The sequence below is a fragment of the Cheilinus undulatus genome, linkage group 6 (assembly GCF_018320785.1).
Source record: "Cheilinus undulatus linkage group 6, ASM1832078v1, whole genome shotgun sequence".
Taxonomy (NCBI): domain Eukaryota; kingdom Metazoa; phylum Chordata; class Actinopteri; order Labriformes; family Labridae; genus Cheilinus; species Cheilinus undulatus.
The window spans coordinates 25,526,293-25,544,733 of record NC_054870.1 but is presented as its reverse complement, the minus strand read 5'-3'; the positions used below and the strand labels follow the sequence as shown (position 1 = coordinate 25,544,733).

General features: G+C 38.2%; 2 protein-coding genes across 3 annotated transcripts; one reads left to right on the top strand and one right to left on the bottom strand.

Annotated features, from left to right (window-relative positions):
- Positions 1-228: 228 nt before the first annotated feature.
- On the top strand, positions 229-2,755 carry cgasa (cyclic GMP-AMP synthase a). Its single transcript, XM_041790204.1, has 5 exons — positions 229-1,076; positions 1,210-1,423; positions 1,693-1,950; positions 2,211-2,310; positions 2,425-2,755. The coding sequence occupies exons 1-5, from the start codon at positions 324-326 to the stop codon at positions 2,753-2,755; spliced, it is 1,656 nt and encodes a 551-aa protein (XP_041646138.1). The 5' UTR covers positions 229-323.
- Positions 2,756-5,150: 2,395 nt separating this feature from the next.
- Positions 5,151-18,133, bottom strand: ddx43 (DEAD (Asp-Glu-Ala-Asp) box polypeptide 43). Of its 2 annotated transcripts, none has more exons than XM_041789712.1 (17): positions 17,725-18,133; positions 17,395-17,450; positions 16,401-16,518; positions 14,208-14,414; positions 13,158-13,239; positions 11,909-12,068; positions 10,335-10,453; positions 10,095-10,205; positions 9,847-9,988; positions 8,518-8,618; positions 8,023-8,110; positions 7,710-7,837; positions 7,441-7,550; positions 6,125-6,263; positions 5,945-6,032; positions 5,615-5,791; positions 5,151-5,443 (listed from the first exon to the last, which is right to left on the bottom strand). In XM_041789712.1, exons 1-16 carry the CDS (start codon positions 18,065-18,067, stop codon positions 5,630-5,632), a joined length of 2,154 nt encoding a protein of 717 aa, XP_041645646.1. In that variant the 5' UTR covers positions 18,068-18,133; the 3' UTR covers positions 5,151-5,443; positions 5,615-5,629. The 2 variants fall into 2 exon arrangements, with proteins under 2 accessions (XP_041645646.1, XP_041645647.1); XM_041789713.1 differs by having other exon boundaries at positions 5,151-5,440.
- Positions 18,134-18,441: the final 308 nt, after the last annotated feature.

Here is an 18,441-nt window from a genome sequence, read left to right as displayed (position 1 = left end):
CTACCAAACAGGGGCAACCAATTACTTTCTTGCAAGACAAGACTTGATGAGACAATGTAAAAATACCCACAGTAGTTACTTTTATCCACAAGATGTAGCTGTTAGTCCATGGTTGGGATGCCAGGCAGTTACAAGGCGTGTTTTTATAGACTTACCGGAAACACTTGCGGTATGAATTACAGAATACTTTCATTTCTCATTGCATTATCATGACTAGCAAAGGGACAACACTCAAGGAATGGTTATAAGGCGTGTTTTTATAGACTTACCGGAAACACTTGCAGTATAAATTACAGAATACTTTCATTTCTCATTGCATTATCATGACTAGCAAAGGGACAACACTCAAGGCAAAGACTTGTCCTAAGAGCAGAGATGGCATGGAAGACATGAAAGCAGCAACTCTACCCAAAAGTCCAGGGAAAGACTTTTTGGAGGAGAGGCTAAATGGTACAGCAAAGGAACAGAAACCAAGAGCGCGGGAAAAGGCAAACCAATCTGAGGAGAAGCAATCTGTACTGAGCCCACAAAAGGAAACCACCGAGCATCAAAGGACATGTGCTACCAAGGCTCCTGTGCAAGACACAAGACCAAAAGTGCGTGCTGGAAGTGTCAAAACAACACAACAATCTGCTGAAGCACGAAAGAAGACTAAGCCAGAGGCACCAAAGGACATCAAAGATGATAGGATCAAGGTTACAACAGCAAAACCCTGTCTTGAAAAGGCAAAATCGCTTCCACAACCTCCAGAGGAGATGGCAAAGATGCAACAAGAGGTACCAAAGGACATCAAAAATGAGTTGACAAAGGTTAGAAAAGCAAAATCATGTTCTATAAAGGCAAAATCACTTGAACTGCCACCAGAGGCACCAGAGGATACCAAAAATGCTGCAGTGGACTCCATTCTCAACAAAACTCTGGAAAAACTGAAGATTAAGAAGCAGGAGAGATCAGATGCATCAGGAGTCGTTAATACACTAGTAGAAAATATAATTGCACACTTGAAACAGAACACAGTATACTTCAAAGAAGTAGAGCAGCCACTGCGTACTGGGAGTTACTATGAAAATTTGAAGGTAAGTCGCTTTGGAGTTCTCTAAAACAAGTATTGTGATCTTTTTTTGTCTTTTAAAAAAAGGGTCAATGATCTAAGTGTTACAAGCCATTGTATTAGAGAATCAATTTTGCATCATGTGTGCATTTATACAGATTGCCAATCCTGATGAATTTGATGTAATGCTGCCCTTTCCTGTTGACCGAGTGAGCATTGAACCATTTGGAGATGATGGAGCATTTTACAGTGTGGGCTTGAAGCGTGAAAAGAACCCTTTGCAGAAATTTCAAGAGAATGGCACTTTATCTTCCAGCATGATGCTCAAGGAATTCAGGGAAGAAGTGAAGAAATGCGCAAAGAAATATCCAGGTGAGTACTCAAGTTACTTTTTTGTTGTTGTGAAATGGGCAAACTTTGTGACTGTAATTGGCAAGAACAAAATTCTCTTTCAGCAAAAACATTAAGTCCTTTATATGATAAACTTTATTCCAGACTCAGGTCCATATACAATACATACAAATATGTTGATGCTGTCTGATTAACTCTGCCTTAAGAGGGAAATCACAATTTTTCATTAACAAAGCCTGTACTTTTATTATGGTTTATTACTCTCTCTCCTTTTTTGTCTGTCCTTTCAGAATGGGAAATGACCAAAAAGAAAAAAGGCTGTCCTGCAGTGACCTTAATCACTAAAGTGCAGTCAGTCACGATTTCACTGGATGTTGTTCTCAGCATTGTGGTCAAATCTCGCTGGCCGATTTTCACCAAAGAAGGCCTCAAAATAGATGGCTGGCTGGGAACAAAAGTAAAGAAGGAATACAAGTGGAAGCCATATTATCTGGTCCCTAAATATGAAGGCAGGGGCAGTGTGGAAAACGATGGTGTTCTTGCAAAGGGTAAATCTCTCAGTGATCAGATATGAGGCTAAAATTTACAAAACCATCTTTTAGTGCGAGCAACAGAAGTGCTCTTTCAGGAACAGACATAATACATATTTGCTTTGTTCAGCAGTTTCACATCATAAAGATGTATATTCATCATAATTGAGTTTTTTTTTTTTTTACATCTGACCTTATATCAAAGATGACTTTTTAGAAAAAAAAAGAGAAGCTTCAAGTGCCCCTGTCCATTGAATATTTTGTAATTTATCACACAGATGTTTGGCGGGTTTCTTTCTCTCATATTGAGAAGGATATCCTGAAGAATCATGGATCAGAGAAGACATGCTGTGAGAAAGGTGGAGTACGCTGCTGCAGGTTAGGTCCAATTCTTTTAAACGAGTCCTCTTGTTTAATGTTTGAATGAAAATGGACCTGCTTTCTTTAACATAAGAACAGGTCAAAGTTTATTTCTTTTCTCTTTGTACGCAGGAAAGACTGTCTGAAGCTCCTCAAGCACCTTCTCAGTTTGCTAAAGGAGAGGGATCCTTCCTTTGACAAGTTCTGCTCCTACCACGCCAAGACTACACTCCTGCATGCCTGCTGCTCTAGATCTAAAGACATCGACTGGAGAGCCTCAGACCTGAGCCACTGTTTTCAGCTGCTGCTAAAGAACTTTGTAGACTATTTAGAAAGAGGGGATCTACCAAACTTCTTCATCCCGTCTCAGAATCTGCTCTCGGGTCCAGGACAAAGCAAGTGCAACAACCTGGCCCGTTGTATCAGGGAGGAACGCGATAAAGGCTTTCCTATTTTTAAATGAAGGCTTGGTGCAACAGCAGATATTTCTGTCTGGCCACTTAACTGATTGTTTTACAGAAGTCTTTGTGATTCATTTCTTTGAACACTGGTTATTTTCATCCAAATGCTTTTGCTCTAATCATTCATTGTTGTCTAAACAGTTACTTTACTTTCAAATTAAAAGTTGTCTCTTTGCCTCTGATATTCCAACTCATTTTTAACTTTGCTCTGCCCCAGCACTGAGTCTTCATCGTTACATCATTTGGACTGAAAAATGTTTTTCTCCTATTCTATGAGGTATCTGGATCTGTGATTGGTCAGCTTCATTTGTGAATCATTTCAAGTTTTTAAGCCCCAAATAAAAAAAAAAGGTTGGGGCATTGAATAAGATGCAATCAACAGCTGAATAAGATGCAATAACCCCATATCTGATCACAAACAGGACTATAACAAATCAAATGTTTAAGCTGTCTTACTAAATTATTTTTGGAACCTTAATTCTGGAATTGTATACGTAAAAATGGGACTATAATTTTGGGAGAAAATAGACACATTCACTGCAGCTCTAAATTTGCACGTCCTAAATTATTAAGATGAGTTTTAATGTTTTCTATTTCTTAACTTAGCCTTCAGAAGCTGTTCTTTAAAAAGACATGGGCAGGTACTTCATGTCGAATTAGTGAGTCAACCACATGCAGTCAAAATTACCAGACAAGGGATTTATGTGCATGCATGTTGTGGCTAATTAATGCCATACTGGCCATAAACATGGCTGAAGGCATGCTACATTTACAACACATCAAACTTAAGTAGTGGGAAGGTCCTCGATGTATAAAACTCCTTAGAGAACTGATTTCTTTATTTGGAAGAATTATCTTAAACCTAAGTAGCCTATATGCTTTATCACAAAGGAAGGGGAGTTTGGTTTGCCTCTTCTCAGTGAAGTTCATCAAGCTCAAAAATGTGACTTATATTAGAATATATCATAAAAAGACATCTTACCTGAGGTATAGGGCATCCAATCATACACCATTTAAGAAGATAAAACTGAGAGCCAAGCCAATCTAAAATTAGAAATAAAAATCAATGAAAGTCAGAATTTATTTGTCAAAGTGTCTGACATTAGACAGACATATTTGGACTTCATGCTTACATGTAAACATTAATTAATGGGCCATGATTTTTGTTTTAAATGTGACTTTGCCTCTTGCGTTATCATACAAAACTGCTGTAAAAATGGAAGAACTGATAAAGGATTAAAAGCACCCCAAGTCTATTTTTTTACTTTGAGGAAACTAAAAGAAACCACAGAAATCAAATGCAACCCATTATAAGAATAACTGCACTTACCACGCACTGTATTAGGTACATCTCTCAATTGCCTGTTAACACAAATCGCTAATCAGCCAATCACATGGCAGCAACTTAATGCATTTCTGCTTGTATATGTTTTCTTGAAGACTTGCAGCATCAGAATGGGGAAGTGACTGAATGTAGCATTGCTGTTGATCCCAGACAGGCTGGTCTGAGTTTTTCAGAAACTGCTGACCTACTAGGTTTTTCACAAAAAAGCATCTTAGGGTTTACAAAGAATGGTCAGAAAAAGGGAAAATATCCAAGAAAGTGGCAGTTATGTGGACAAAAAAGTCTTGTTGATGTCAGAAGTCTGAGGATAATGGGCAGACTGGTTCAAGATAATAAAAAAGCAACAGTAACTCAAATAACAAGGTATGCAGAATAGCATCTTTGAATGCACAACACTTTGAACCTTGAAGCAGATGGGCTACAGCAGCTGAAAACCCACGCTGGGTGCCACTCCTGTCAGCTAAGAACAGGAAACTGAGGCTACAATTCACACGAGCTCACAAAATCGGGCAATACAAGATTGGAAAAATGTGTCCTGATCTTGTGAGTCTGGATTTCAGAGACATTCAGATGGTAGGGTCGGAATTTGGTACAAACAACATGAAAGCATGGATCCATCCTGCATTGTTATAGTGGTTCAGGCTGGTGGTGTAATGGTGTGAGGGAAATTTTCTTGGCACACTTTGAACCCCTTAGTAGCAGTTTTCAACGTACTCAGAAACACATCCATCACTTTATGACCACAGTGTACCCATCTTCTGATGGCTTGTGCAACAAAATATTAAGTTAAGGGTACCATCATTTTTGTCCAGGCCTATTTCATAAGTTTGTTTTTTAAAATAATTCTGTTGAACCACAATTCAAAAGCAATGTCTGATTTTCATTGGTTAATTTTCATTGAATTTTTATTATCACTTTTGTCAGATTGAAGTTATTTCTGTGACCACTGTGGGTTTTTTCTTTCATTAACAGAGGGGTACCAACAATTTTGTCCACGTTTGTATAAGATCAAAGTTACAAGGCCAATAAAATACACACTTCTGTGTCAGATCTCTTGAAAAAGAGAATTTATTATTACACAGGGTTCTTTATAACACATCAAAAAAATGACAACCAAGTGTTCAGAAGAATACTACACACTGCTGTTGCTGGTAAGTTACAGTTGAAAGTCAAACGTGGATTTTAAACATTTTTAAAACAGGAGAAAAACCAAATGAGGTGCAAATGCCTCAAACTGATAATGGAAGGTAAATAAAACAAAGAAAAATGTATAGCAACAAACAAAATGCTATGTACATCAATACGTTGTAAGAACACAGGTGGTTTCAGATCCTGCTTCATTCTGCTTTGATATTAAAAAAAAAAAAAAAAAACAGAAATGAAATTAGTTTCACATTTTAGATAGTTCATCAAAATACCACAAAAATGAATTTAATCTCCTCTCATGCACATTTGTGCTGTTCACTGTTTTATGCCAAAAAGTAGACTCTCCATGTTGGGGTTTGTGAAGACTTACATTTACAACCAGGCATCAGAATCCCCAGTTTTGTCCTCGATCCCTGCCTCCTCTTCTTCCATCATCTCTTCTCCCCCCTCCTCCTCCTCCATGTCCTCCCCTTGGACCATACGCCTCCTTCTCCCTCTTGTGCTTCTCGTATCTCTCGGCCATAAGCACTAGTTCCTCAGGCACCTCCTGCAAAAAGAAATAATTTACATTTTTAAAAATCCAGATAAATAAGAATGCATTCAAATAAGAACAAAACAGATGATTCCTTTTCATTAATGTCAGGTGTCAAGGTTGCAAAAACAAAGAGCAACAAACATTTTAAATGAACCTGGTGCTCACCTGTCCTGCTCGCTCCAGGATGGGAATAAGTTCAGGGGCCATCCTCCAGTTTTCTCTTGTTACCAGCGTAACAGAAGCACCTGACCGTCTAAAACATGAAGGCATCAATATCACAGACTAACCAAAGAAAAGCAGCAGAACACTGAAAGTATCCAATCAAGTGATCCCCATCCGTCTTACCCCGCTCGTCCAGTGCGGCCCACACGATGCACATACTCCTCTATATTACGTGGGAAGTCAAAGTTAAAGACGTGTGTGATGTCATGGACATCCAGCCCACGAGATGCCAAGTCTGTGGCAACCAGGATACGAACTCGACCTGGAAAAGACACAGAACCATGTTGTCCAATTTTATTCTTCAGATTTAACTTGTGATGCCTTGTCCAACTGAGGTTTGAGTTTCAACATTAGCCATGGTTACATGCAATATTTCTTCAATCTTAAATTATAATGACTGAGGAGTCAAACTGTAAAGTAACACCAAATTAACACTTTAAATGTACACCAAAAAGCGCTACACAATTAATCTAGTTGCTTTAAGGTTTCTATTCTACTTAATAATGTATGTTTTGGTTTGAGAAATACACACTCCAAAACTCTCATCATTCTCTGCATTTTCTTTGATAACCAAGCAAGTAGTCTCATAATATCATTTCTGTATTTTATCGTAATTGCAATATTGTTCAGTATAATCACAATCGCACATTATCACCAAACTGTTCAACACTAATGCTAAATAAAGTGATCTGTTTAAGGCAGGCTAATACATCAAGTATTTAATCAGAAAACAAAAAAACATTCAATCAGAAAAAAGTGATCTGGCATGCCCAGAGCTGTCAGAGTCTGTGTGCAACAACAAAAAAAAGAAACTGTTCCTTCCTGTAAACATAAAAGGAAAATGTGCTCCAACTTCTGATGAATTGATTTCTGTTCACTATTAACACATTATTGAAGTGCACAATGATACTGGTAGAGCACAACAGTCAGGAATGTGGTCCTGTAAACAGGTGTGTCAAAGTTTCTCTTAGAGTAAGATCCAGTTTATGCACAACTGTCAGCTAAAACATGCCTGTGTTGTAAAGAAACACTGCCACAGAAGTACACCTCCAGATTGTTTTCCTGCTTACCGTCATGCCACAGAGATTTCATTCTCCTCCTTTCTCACACGTGTGTGACTTTGGATCTCTGCTTTTTACTGTCTTTTATATGATGTTTTCTTACATCTTATAACTGCACAAGAAACTTAATACGTGTACAATAAAAACAGGTTTACCCCAACTAGACACAATCAGATCAAGAGTGTACATTGATACCAATACAAACTATCAGCATAAACAAACACTGTCAGTGATGTTTACATTTCTGGATGGGCCAGATAAAATCAAAAACTATTATGCATATGGGAAGCGATTTTACTCTATCAGGCTTTCATTTTGCTTATCTGTCCATGTGAACATATCTTTTGTTAAATGTAATATCTTAGTCCCTTAGCATACTCTCTTTAAAGTCCTTGAGGGCCTCTTCCCGGTCACACTGCTCACGGTCACCATGTAGACTCTGCACAGCCATGCCCTGCAGACACATGTCACTGGACAGGTCATCACATCTGAAATTGGACACAAAGAGAAAAACACGTGTCAGTGATTGTGTTTTTAATGGTTACATGGTTATCTTTTGCATCTACCTGAGACTATAAAATTTATCTGCATTCACCATTGCACAACAATTTACTTCCTTAACAAAAAGTTCACCACTTCCTACTCACATAAGCTTCTTGCCGACAAAAATGAGGGCTTTATCTTCAGGCAGCATGTTTCCGATAAAGTCAAACAAATAAGACTTTTTCTCCTCTTCGCGGACTATCAACACTGTTTGCTGTACTGTGTCAACAGCCTAAGACCCAGAGAAACACAGAAACAGTCAAAGGTCAACAGTCAAATGCACCTCACAAGAGCAAAGATATGTTTGAAGAAAGAAGATCATGGCGAAATCTTTTAGTTGGCGTAGATTTCTATTATTCAATTTGTGTATCAGTACATCAGCCAACATACTGAGTTACTGTATTAACTTTCACTTACTGCCAAGTCCAGGGTGCCCACATAAACCATCATGGGGTTCTTAAGGTAGGATTTGGCCAGTCGTCTCACACCAGTGGGCCAGGTGGCACTGAAAAACATTGAAAATTAAAAAAATATAAATAGATTTTTTTATTTCTTTAGTGTACATATGGCAATATTTTAAAACCAATCCGCACAACACTTATGGAAACAATGAAACTAATGAATGCAGCTGCTGAATCTGCTCCCATAATTGGTCAGATATTCTTCCTTTCCCCTGCCAAATATGAATTAATAATACACTGTTGTGATACAGAGTATGAGGTTGTTTCTGAAACATGACAAAAACATTTACACTTTGAATAAAGGTAATACTATCTCAAAAGTGTGGACCAATATAGGCTGTTTTACATTCTTTATGTGTGTTCTGTGCATGATCTCTTCGTCTTATACTCCCTTTCTTTAACACTGTGAGGATGACTTTTACATTGCTTTGTGTGACATAATACATTATACCTTGTCATGACAGTCTGCCGATCTGGGCGGATGTCCAGTAGAATCTTCATAATCTGGGGCTCAAAGCCCATATCGAGCATACGGTCAGCCTCATCCAGCACCTTTTTTACAGAATGATTCAGCAGTTATTGAAAACATACCATCTGCACTGCCATAAACATCTAAAAATAAATATAACCACAGACACACCCATTACACAGAGCCAACACTTTCCCTTAACTGGTTCCCTCAACATTGTTGAACTGAACTATTATGAGATAGTCAGGAAAAAATATGAGACATCTTAAAAGATTAAACTCTAATGGAAGAGAAAAAATCAAACAGAAAATCCTCCACACGACAACAGAAATGTGAAGTTGTCACCATACCTGAATTCTAAATTTCAATATTGAAACCTGTTTTAATTCCATGCCAACAAAAACTGATCTCCTGGGCACCTAAAGCTGGTGATTTTAATATTTTTTTTCTTCCTGCACATAAGAAAGGGTACCTGAACACACAGCTTGCCGAAATTTCACACACTTCTAATAAAAATTAAGAGTTTATCTACACAATAGCTTACAGCCTGCAATGCTGTATGACATTTACCGGAAATTAATGTTTACAGTGAATTATCATTAATAATCTAAAAGAAGTGTTTGCAGTGATTCTGCTCCCTGTCTGTAAATTCCAACGTTTTTATTTAGGTCATTTTATGTGAGTCATTGCTTGTGTATTCATGTGAAGCTCACAGTCATTAATTCACAGGTTGGTAACTAAAGAAAAACTTGAATGGACCAGGTGGCTTTACTGCCCCTCTCCTACACACTTTATCTGTCTGCCACAGCCTCCAATTAATGTAAATGTGCGTCACTGTATAGATTCTAAAATGACTTCTGAATGTACTTTAAGGACCAGTGACAGCAAGCAGTTAGAGGGGTGGAGGCTGTAAGACAGAGAGACAAAGAAGGAAAGAAGGAGCGTGACTTTTGCAGCTGTCGAACAAAATCCTGCACGTTTGTGCAAAGGTGTAGACGTGTCTCTTGGTTCTTCAGAGCTTAACTACAATGCAGCATAAGAAAATAACCTCTGATTTCTGTGTTGTAACGAGTGATACTTGCGCTTTCTACTTAGTCTCAATGTTGTTCAGCCGCAGCTGAACTCTGTCTATCTTGAAGCCCTTTGGGTAGGCAATTTGATCACATTTTTTTCGAAGCTTCATAATTTTAGTAGTTTTTGGTACAACGGCACATGAAATAACAAATATTGTATAATTTAAAGCATGTGGTATCAAAAATGCATATTAAAACTTTGACAAGGTTAAAAATATGGTTGATGCACACAGCTTACCAAGTAGGTGATAGAGCTAAGATTGATGAGCTCATTCATCTGTAGATCATTTAGTCGTCCTGGTGTGGCGATCACTATGTCCACTCCACCCTTCACCAGACTGATCTGGGCTCTTCTATCCCCTCCACCATAGATACAGATACTGAAAGGAGGTACAAAAGAAACAGTCAAGGTCATGTTGTATACAAATAACATAGGTGAGGGTAAGCTGATCACTATAAAGGTTTGATATTAATAGACTGCTGGACCTGTTATAGCTCTTGAAATGGTATTTTTTGCATTCTGTTTCAATCTGCAGTGCCAGTTCTCGGGTTGGAGTCAGTACCAACATACCAGGACCACCCCGCTCAGCCCTAGGACTGTCAATAGAGAAAGGCAAAAGGACGGAACAGGTCTGAATAATGGTCTGAGTTCTGAAAAATATTGTAACCTCTTAGAAAAATGACCCTCAAAATATGTGAAAGGTAAGCATACGGGCCTGTACTTACACAGGCTGGCCCTCCATATGTATGAATCCTGGCAGCAAGTAGGCCAGGGTTTTCCCTGTCCCTGTCTGAGCAATGGCTATCAGGTCCTCCCCACTTAGCAGCACTGGCCAGGCCTGAGACTGATGAAGAAACAGTGAATTATCATAATATAGTCATTAAACCAAAACAATTCACCACACATACTGCACAAACCTAGAGCTATAACCAACTCAGACTTTTGCAGTCAAACTAAAGTCTCACAATTCTTGCTTTCAAATATTACATTATTTCCAAAGCAAGGATTATAGTAAGCTGATTATATAGTTTTACTAGCAACTTCAAAAGGCATGAAGAAAAGTGTAAGAAAACCCCATTTAAGTGCATCAGGGGTTACTGTTTTTTTTAAATGTTAACATAGGATTGAATGATGGCTACAGTTTGACCTTTAAAATATACAAGGGAAAAACATTTACAAAACTAATCTGTAGTTGGCACACATAGTTGAACAGCATTATACATACAGCTATGCAAACTTGCATGTTTGCTAAAGGAGGACGTTAGTCATTGAAAGCAGGTAAAACCAGTTCTTCTAAGCGCAATTGCCTCATAAAAAGCTGGAATAATGAAACCAATGCCTCTCATGTTACATCTCGCCTGGCCAAGCCTTTTATGTGAAATGAAAGTAAAACGATAGAGAGATGCTCAAGTTTCTTTGTTTTCTTTGTTTAAACACAGCATAAGTCCTCTGAAAAAATCCAGGCACACCCAGGAAGTAGCCATAAATATGTCAGCCAGGAGAGTTACACAAGGTGGTTGGTCTTAAGTAAGATATATTTGAGATACAATTCTTAATGTTTGCATCATTTCTACAAAATAGATTCAGTAAAATAGTTCATCATCACGACTGGTAACTAAATGTGAACTAAATACGTCACATTTCTGAATACTTTCCAATATAGTTCTTATCTTGTGATTAAAAGGCATGATCAAAAAGAGTTTTTTTCCCGAGTAGTTATTGCTGTTTTTAATCCAACATTTGAGACAATGAACCTCTCTCTTCATTATTAAGAGGAAACGTTGAGTGTTTTTACCATAAAAAGCAAGGCAATTTAATTCAGAAGGACAGTTCTACATTGAGGTTTCACTTTCTATTTATGACTAAATCACACTTTCATTTCATTGTATCACTTGTTCTATAAAGGAAATAACACACCTAAGATAACATTTTTATGCTATCTGTGTTTACACCTCTATTGCACTTAGAATGTAGTAACCTTAAGTTTTTAAGTTTCTTTTTTAGCTTTATTTATTTTTATTTTGACAGAGGGAAAAAACGGATCATACTTTTATAAAACCAACTGGTATAAAAACAGTGGAGTCATTTATCGTGCAGTGTGAATATTAAGTTCAAGATGATTTCAAATAAAGAGGCAATTTATAAACTAGATTAAACAGGAGTGGTCAGTTTACATTGTGTTTTTTTTCAAAGCAACTGATTCTTAGAGGAGCTTTCTACTGTTTTAAATTCAAAACTTACACAAAGTAGTTTCTGTGATCATTTCCAAAATACATTTTCTAGGGTGTAAGGCTCATACTTGAATGGGAGTTGGTTTGGCAAAGCCAACACGATCAATATTTTCCATGATTTCTGGATAGGGCCCAAATGCCTCCAGAAAGGTGCGACAGGGGTTAGGGATGGGCCTCTTCTTCCCCTCCTCTATCAGGTCGTCCACAAAGATATTGTTGTTCTCTTTCCTATGTGGAAAAAACAAAACACACAACAAAACAGGAACAATGTGGAACTGGTAAAAAGTGCAGTTCTGTATTTCAAACACGATAACTATGCCAGTAACAGACAAATACACAACATGTGTCTGCTGTTTGTGCTCAGGTAATCAGATTTGATTGCATTCGCAACATTATTAGCCTGCAGGATTATTCTACTTAGTTGGAAATCACAGACCCCTCCTTCTCCCCCGCGATGGATGCATGAGGTTATGTCATTCCTCAAACTAGAACTAGACAGTTCAGGGCTCAGTGAAGAGATTTAACCTGCACCCCTTTCTAGAACATTATTCAAACCAATTTAATGCCAGCACCCTAGATTAGTAATCCTCATCCTTTCTACCCTTCCCTTTCTCTCGTTTTCCCTTTTTTGTTGATTGATATTAAGCTTTTCATTTTTAATTTTTACTCCTTGTACAAATACAAGTATTCCATGTAAGACTATGCAACATTTGCTACAATAATACCACATTAAAGTGAAACACTCAGTAGGGATTTTCTAATGCTTTGGTTTACTTTTGTCTTTTGTATTACATTCTCATTTGATTATAATTCGTGTTTACACTGTTCTATCAGAAAAAAACTCAGTAAAAGATTTTGAAATAAAAAAGTTTGTTTTCTAGCCACAGCAAAAAAAAAAAAAAAATGAACAGATTTTTTTTGTTGTTGTTAAAAGCTGAAAAAAGTGTATTTTTCAGCATCAGGAACACTTAAAAATTTCAACACAATCAGGCTGGTATGAATGGATAAGTCAAATTTGTAAACTGCAAGCACTAAAACTAGACCTGCTCAGATATCATGCAAAGACTTGAGTAAATAATTCCATCCATTCATCTAAGTGGGAAAAAAAAAAAAATATCTGGATGGAGAAATTCACAGTGATTTATGGTTTGAAGAGTCTTTCAATGGCCTTGGCATTTGACTCTGCATCTTCTCACAAAGAAAAAAAGAAAAGCACAAGGTCTTCAAACTGTGCTGGTGTCTAGGATTTTAATCAAGTAGGAACTAGAGCACTGTTGTTCTCACATCCATAGGATGTTGTCGTTCTGGGAAATTTACCTCCATTCACGGACTTCCTCTGCTGTGAGCATGGAAACACTCTCTGTCTCAGTGTAAAACTGCTTCTTCATGGGTGGGAGGTCTGAAAAGGAGGTGCAAAATATCAAGGAAATAGGTTAAAGAGATTAATATTTTCTCTCTTACTTATTTTTGTTTTGACAGGATAGTTAGGACTCGTCCAGTAGAAGTGGGATGTAGAGGGTTTGTAGCAAGGTCAGCTGTTTCATTACTTAGAGAGCTGGGAGTGCAGCGATAGAATTTGCTAAAGACAGTTAAGAAGATCTCAGATGAAGCAGCACAGGCCAGTCAGTGGATCTGGATGAGGAGGAGTAATGCCAGCTGGGGCAAATGAAGGTTGCAACTGCTGCAATCTCATTCCGAAATCCAGCGCTCATTTAACTATCTCAGATGTAAAACAAGCAGGGCATTGATTCATACACAACTTTGGTGGATAAATCAGCTGGAGAACTCTCTCATGATACTGATTCAGAGCATCCCAGTACACATGTGGCTGCAGCTCTGATATGGGGAGGAGGGGGCGGGGCTCTCTGGTCAGTGTGTGGGTTTCCTCAGCTCTGGGCATAGAGTCAGAAAGAACGAGCGGAAAACAGGGGCTTAGAAATGACATGCATTCATGTAAACAAGATAAATAACGTGAGGCTATTTAGTTTTTTAAATTAAGGGACCAGGTAGAGACCTGCTCTAGAGAAAAGGTACTTAAATGACCTCTTTTGTGATCTGGCACCATATAGAAAATACAATTAAATGAAATTAACTCGATGTTCAAGGAGGGTGGGGGTCGCCACTGGGGGGGGGTGTGGCACCACCCTAATAGAATGGTGCTTGCTTTGAGAAGTTTTTCATCAGCATTCACTTCAGATTCCAGCTGTGACCACCATCAACCGTCTATTGCTGGTGAAGGTCTACAATTCTTAAACACATTATCATTGAGGAATTTCAAATCTGATTTCCTGAATACTGCCAAATCAACAAGAACAAAACGCTTGTGGAGTGCAGTTGATGTAGATAACTTCAAAAATGAGTGCTCACCCTTCCATTTCAGCGCTGCATACTTGTCCTTGTTCTCCCGGATGGAGTTCCAGTCTATGGATTCACGGGGCGGAGCCACACTTGCAGCCTGCAACGCTGTATTAGACCACACAGAGCCTTTTCTTATTCCGCCATCATCTCTCCCTTTTTGGCCTCCTTCATCACCACTTTCTCCTCCTGGGTAGAGACCCCCGCATTTACCTGGACCTGAGAAACAGCACTATGCTTCAGGAAATTAAAATAAAAACAGATCACAGAGGCCATAGCTGACTTTGTTTGAGAACCCGATGAAGCTGCTTAGGATGCTTGGAAATTGTATTCAGTCATTTTCAGCGACAGTATTCCTTGCATTTAAGGTCTTTAAGGTAAAAGGGAATATTTTTTTTAGTCCTGTCTGATGTGCTGTAAGAGGCCATCCAACAAAGTGAAGTCACTGGCTGTAAGAAAGCAGAAATGGATCCCCTAATCTGTTATGTTATTGGATGTTTTTACAGTTTTAGTATGCTGCTGGTAAAAAAAAAAAAATGGTGGTAGTAATCACTTAGAATTTACAATCTGTGGATCAACAAAGTATTTTCTTAGCCACTCCACTTTTTTGTATTTTGAGTAGCTAAAAGTTTAGAAACTTTGCATTTCTTTTAGTGACATCAGCTTACAGATATCAGAACCCAACAAGAATTCATTTTCACGTTGTTTCCACCAGTCTAGTACATTCGCCCTTTCCCATATTACTTCATCCAGCTGCCTTAATGGCACGCCACATACCACAACTAATGTAGATGTGCCCTGACCCCAGTTATTACTTTCCATTGGTATAGTATGCAGTTGCACTTAGTGATGCATGATAACTATTTTTTTGAACCAATACCGATCATTTCCTTCTCCTGACGGCCAATAACCAATAATAACCAATAAATTTTTTTCAATTGATGATTTAACAAAATAAGTTTATTTGATGTTTTTATGCACATCTGGGGGTAAGAAGGGGTTACTATGTAGTGAGCAAAGATATTTATAACTAATTTTAACTAATATCACTCGTGTTTTTCAAAAAACAAAGAACTATTCTGACTTTATAACTGTTATTATAGTTAACTTTTTTAAACATTTGTGTACCAAGTACAGCATACACAAACAACTGACATAGGTTTTCCCCCATAAAACCAAATGATAACAGGCTGTTATGCTTAACAAATGGAGATATTTGGAGGTCTGGGGTTTTTTTTGTTTGTTTGTTTGTTTTTTGTTTGCTTAAGCCAGAATTAAAGCAAGCTGATGTTTTACATAAAGATTAAAAATACTGACATAAGTCATATCAGAGATAGGTTAAGAATGTAAAGTCCACCGTGGTCTAACTGAATGAAACCACGTCAAACAGAGCAGGCAGGTATACGTCTATGAAAGTAGCGATGGTTCAGGAGACTGTCAGACTGATTTTGTTACTATAATGTTGCGCCTTTTGGCTCTGGCAAACTTTCTGCAGTTTTCAATGCCTGCTTAGGATCAGAGCTCCGCTGACTCGGTCCTGATGCCTGCGGCTGAGGCTAGTGGCTGCTGCCGCTTCGTTTTAACGTCGTTAGGATGATGACCATAAGCGACTTATAAGATCCATCGAGGACTTCTTTGTACTCTTTGGAACCTTTGCAGGGCAAATTCTACACACACGGTCATGTTATCTTCCCCGTAAATACTGAATAACGCCACCATGTTGTTAGCATTTTAGCACAGGGGCTGCTACTACATCATACCAACAATATTAAGCATTAAATCCAGTTCTACTGAAGAGCAATAGGAAAAAATACCTTAACCCATTTATTTAAGAACATCTGATCACTGATGACCACAATCAAACTCTCTGTAATGCATCGCTGAATCAAATTCATCTTTTAAAACATATCAGTTAAACAAATAAAAACAGAAATTCAATTTCACTGAATAGCTTTCTGAAGCTTTTATAATGGCTCAAAAGAATAAAGAATTTTGAAACAATAAGCTGTAGTTGTATCCAAGTTAAGCTCTATCATGTAAAAGATTCAAATGGAGTTTCTTTTTTAAAATAACTTTTGAAAGTTATTGTAAAAAAATGGCCATACTGGTGGAATTTGATGTTAAAGTTTTATGTCCAATTTAAGACTCACAACTACCAAGAATTCTTCAAGAATCAAGGTTTTTCTAAAAATAAAGAGCTCATACCACTGCGAAAACAAGAGTTGCCATCCATTACCAGTTCTTCAATCATCTCCTTGGCCTTCTGCTGGGCAGTTGAGGACCCAAAGATGAGCACCTCACCTTCATAGTCTCCCTTGTTTATCTGGACAAAACAAAAATAGTTGCATACAAGGGCTAAAAACTAACATGTTACACATACATGCTCCTTTCACAACATTTTTATCAATCATACAAACATACATCCATTTTCTATACCCCTCTATCCCTTTGGGAGGCCGCGAGGGGGCCTATCCCAGCTGTCATCGGGCAAGAAGCGTAGTACACAGTCAGGAGACACACACTCACATTCCCACCTATGGCCAAGTTAGAGTCACCAATTAACCTAAGATGCGCACACACGAGGAGAACATGCAAAAGGTCCTGAGCAGGACGCGAACAAGGAAACTGCTTGCTGTGAGGCAACATCACTAACCCCTGCACCACCATGCAGCCCTCAATCATACAAATTAATGTCAAAATAAAGAAATCTTGATGTTGACTCCAGCTGCAAAAGAATGATGTTGACTTGAACTATTTGGTTTATAATTTGCACAAATGTTAAAAAGTGATTAGACAGCAAAACTGGTGGCCTAAAATTTAAAGTTTGTTTTCATCAAAAGTAGAGGATTTTAAATGCTCCTAAAAAAATACAGACCTATTTAAAATTGCTGATGGTACATTTATGTGGCTGGTACCACTGATAAACCTTGGCTGTGTAGAAAAGTTTTAACCAAGACAGCAATTTACAAGCACTTACCAAGTCCAACATTTATAATTACAGAAAAATCAAAACATTTGTTTATTTGGACAGGAAGGAACTACTACTAAGTAGTGTTAAGTCCTTCTTTAAGCCCTAGGAAGACTAATTGTGCTTAACATTGTAAATTTTACCCCAGATGGCATTGACAACCTGGAGACAAGAAAGCGAATTTAAGTTTAGCAGCTAAACTTAGTTTAAAGCTAATATATGTTGACTTGCCTTGATTCTTGCGCCGCTGCTCTCTTCAAGTTCACGAATTTTTGCTCCTCCTCGACCTTTAGCAGGATCAAAATAAATTCTTAACTCAATTTTTATGTTTTTAACATGAACAGTACAAAGTAAAAGCATAATAAATCGTGGCGCACGTGTAGAACGGCTAGTAAACAGCTGGTGATGTTTGGCAATGTTAGCCATAAGTAAAGCTAGGCTAAGGTTAACTGGCATCTGCTGAGTTAGCATCACTAGGTAATGTAACAGCAACTTCATATCAAAATTGTAACAGTACCATATACTGGGAAAAACGTGAGCTTTTGAAAGGAATACATTTACCTATTATTCTTCCAACTGACCCATTTTCCACATTTATGGTAACAGGTGCGGACTTCCCTTCCCCAAAGCCACGTCTTCCCGGTGGGCCTCGGCGCTCCTTGCTCTGTGTAGACGAACATCTCTCACCTCCATCCCTCTGGCTTCTGTACTCTGGCGTGTCGCCATAACGAGCTCTCCACTCCATCGGGGCACCAAATGTGTTGCTACTTTTTACCCCAAAAGACACCGGATTTTCTCTTCGACCATTATTACCTGGGAACTTCCGTTCACTTTGGACTGATTTTGTCGCGAATTTCTCGATAGCGACGCCGTTTTCGTCGTACTCATCTTCCCAGTCAGACATTTTTTTAGCTAGCACCCTACCGCAAGTGAGCTACACCGCTAACTGAGATTAACCGTCAAGCTGTCAATCAAAACGGTGGTGCCTTCATTTCCTACTTGTCATCTCAACTTCCGACGTTTTGGTCTGGCTTGCCATGACATGGACTTGACCAGTTGTTGAGAAATACAATAGTCATTAACAAGAAATATACAGTGTGTGATTAGATAAACGAATTTTAAACGTCACCAAAAAGTTTTAAGGTTGTAATAGAAAAAAATAACTATCACATACACCACCACTTACGTATTTAATAGTGTAAACATGTAAAATCCAAACTGACACAAAGGGAACATGACAGACCTTTTTATCTTCCTTTTAGCCTACTGACCGTTGTG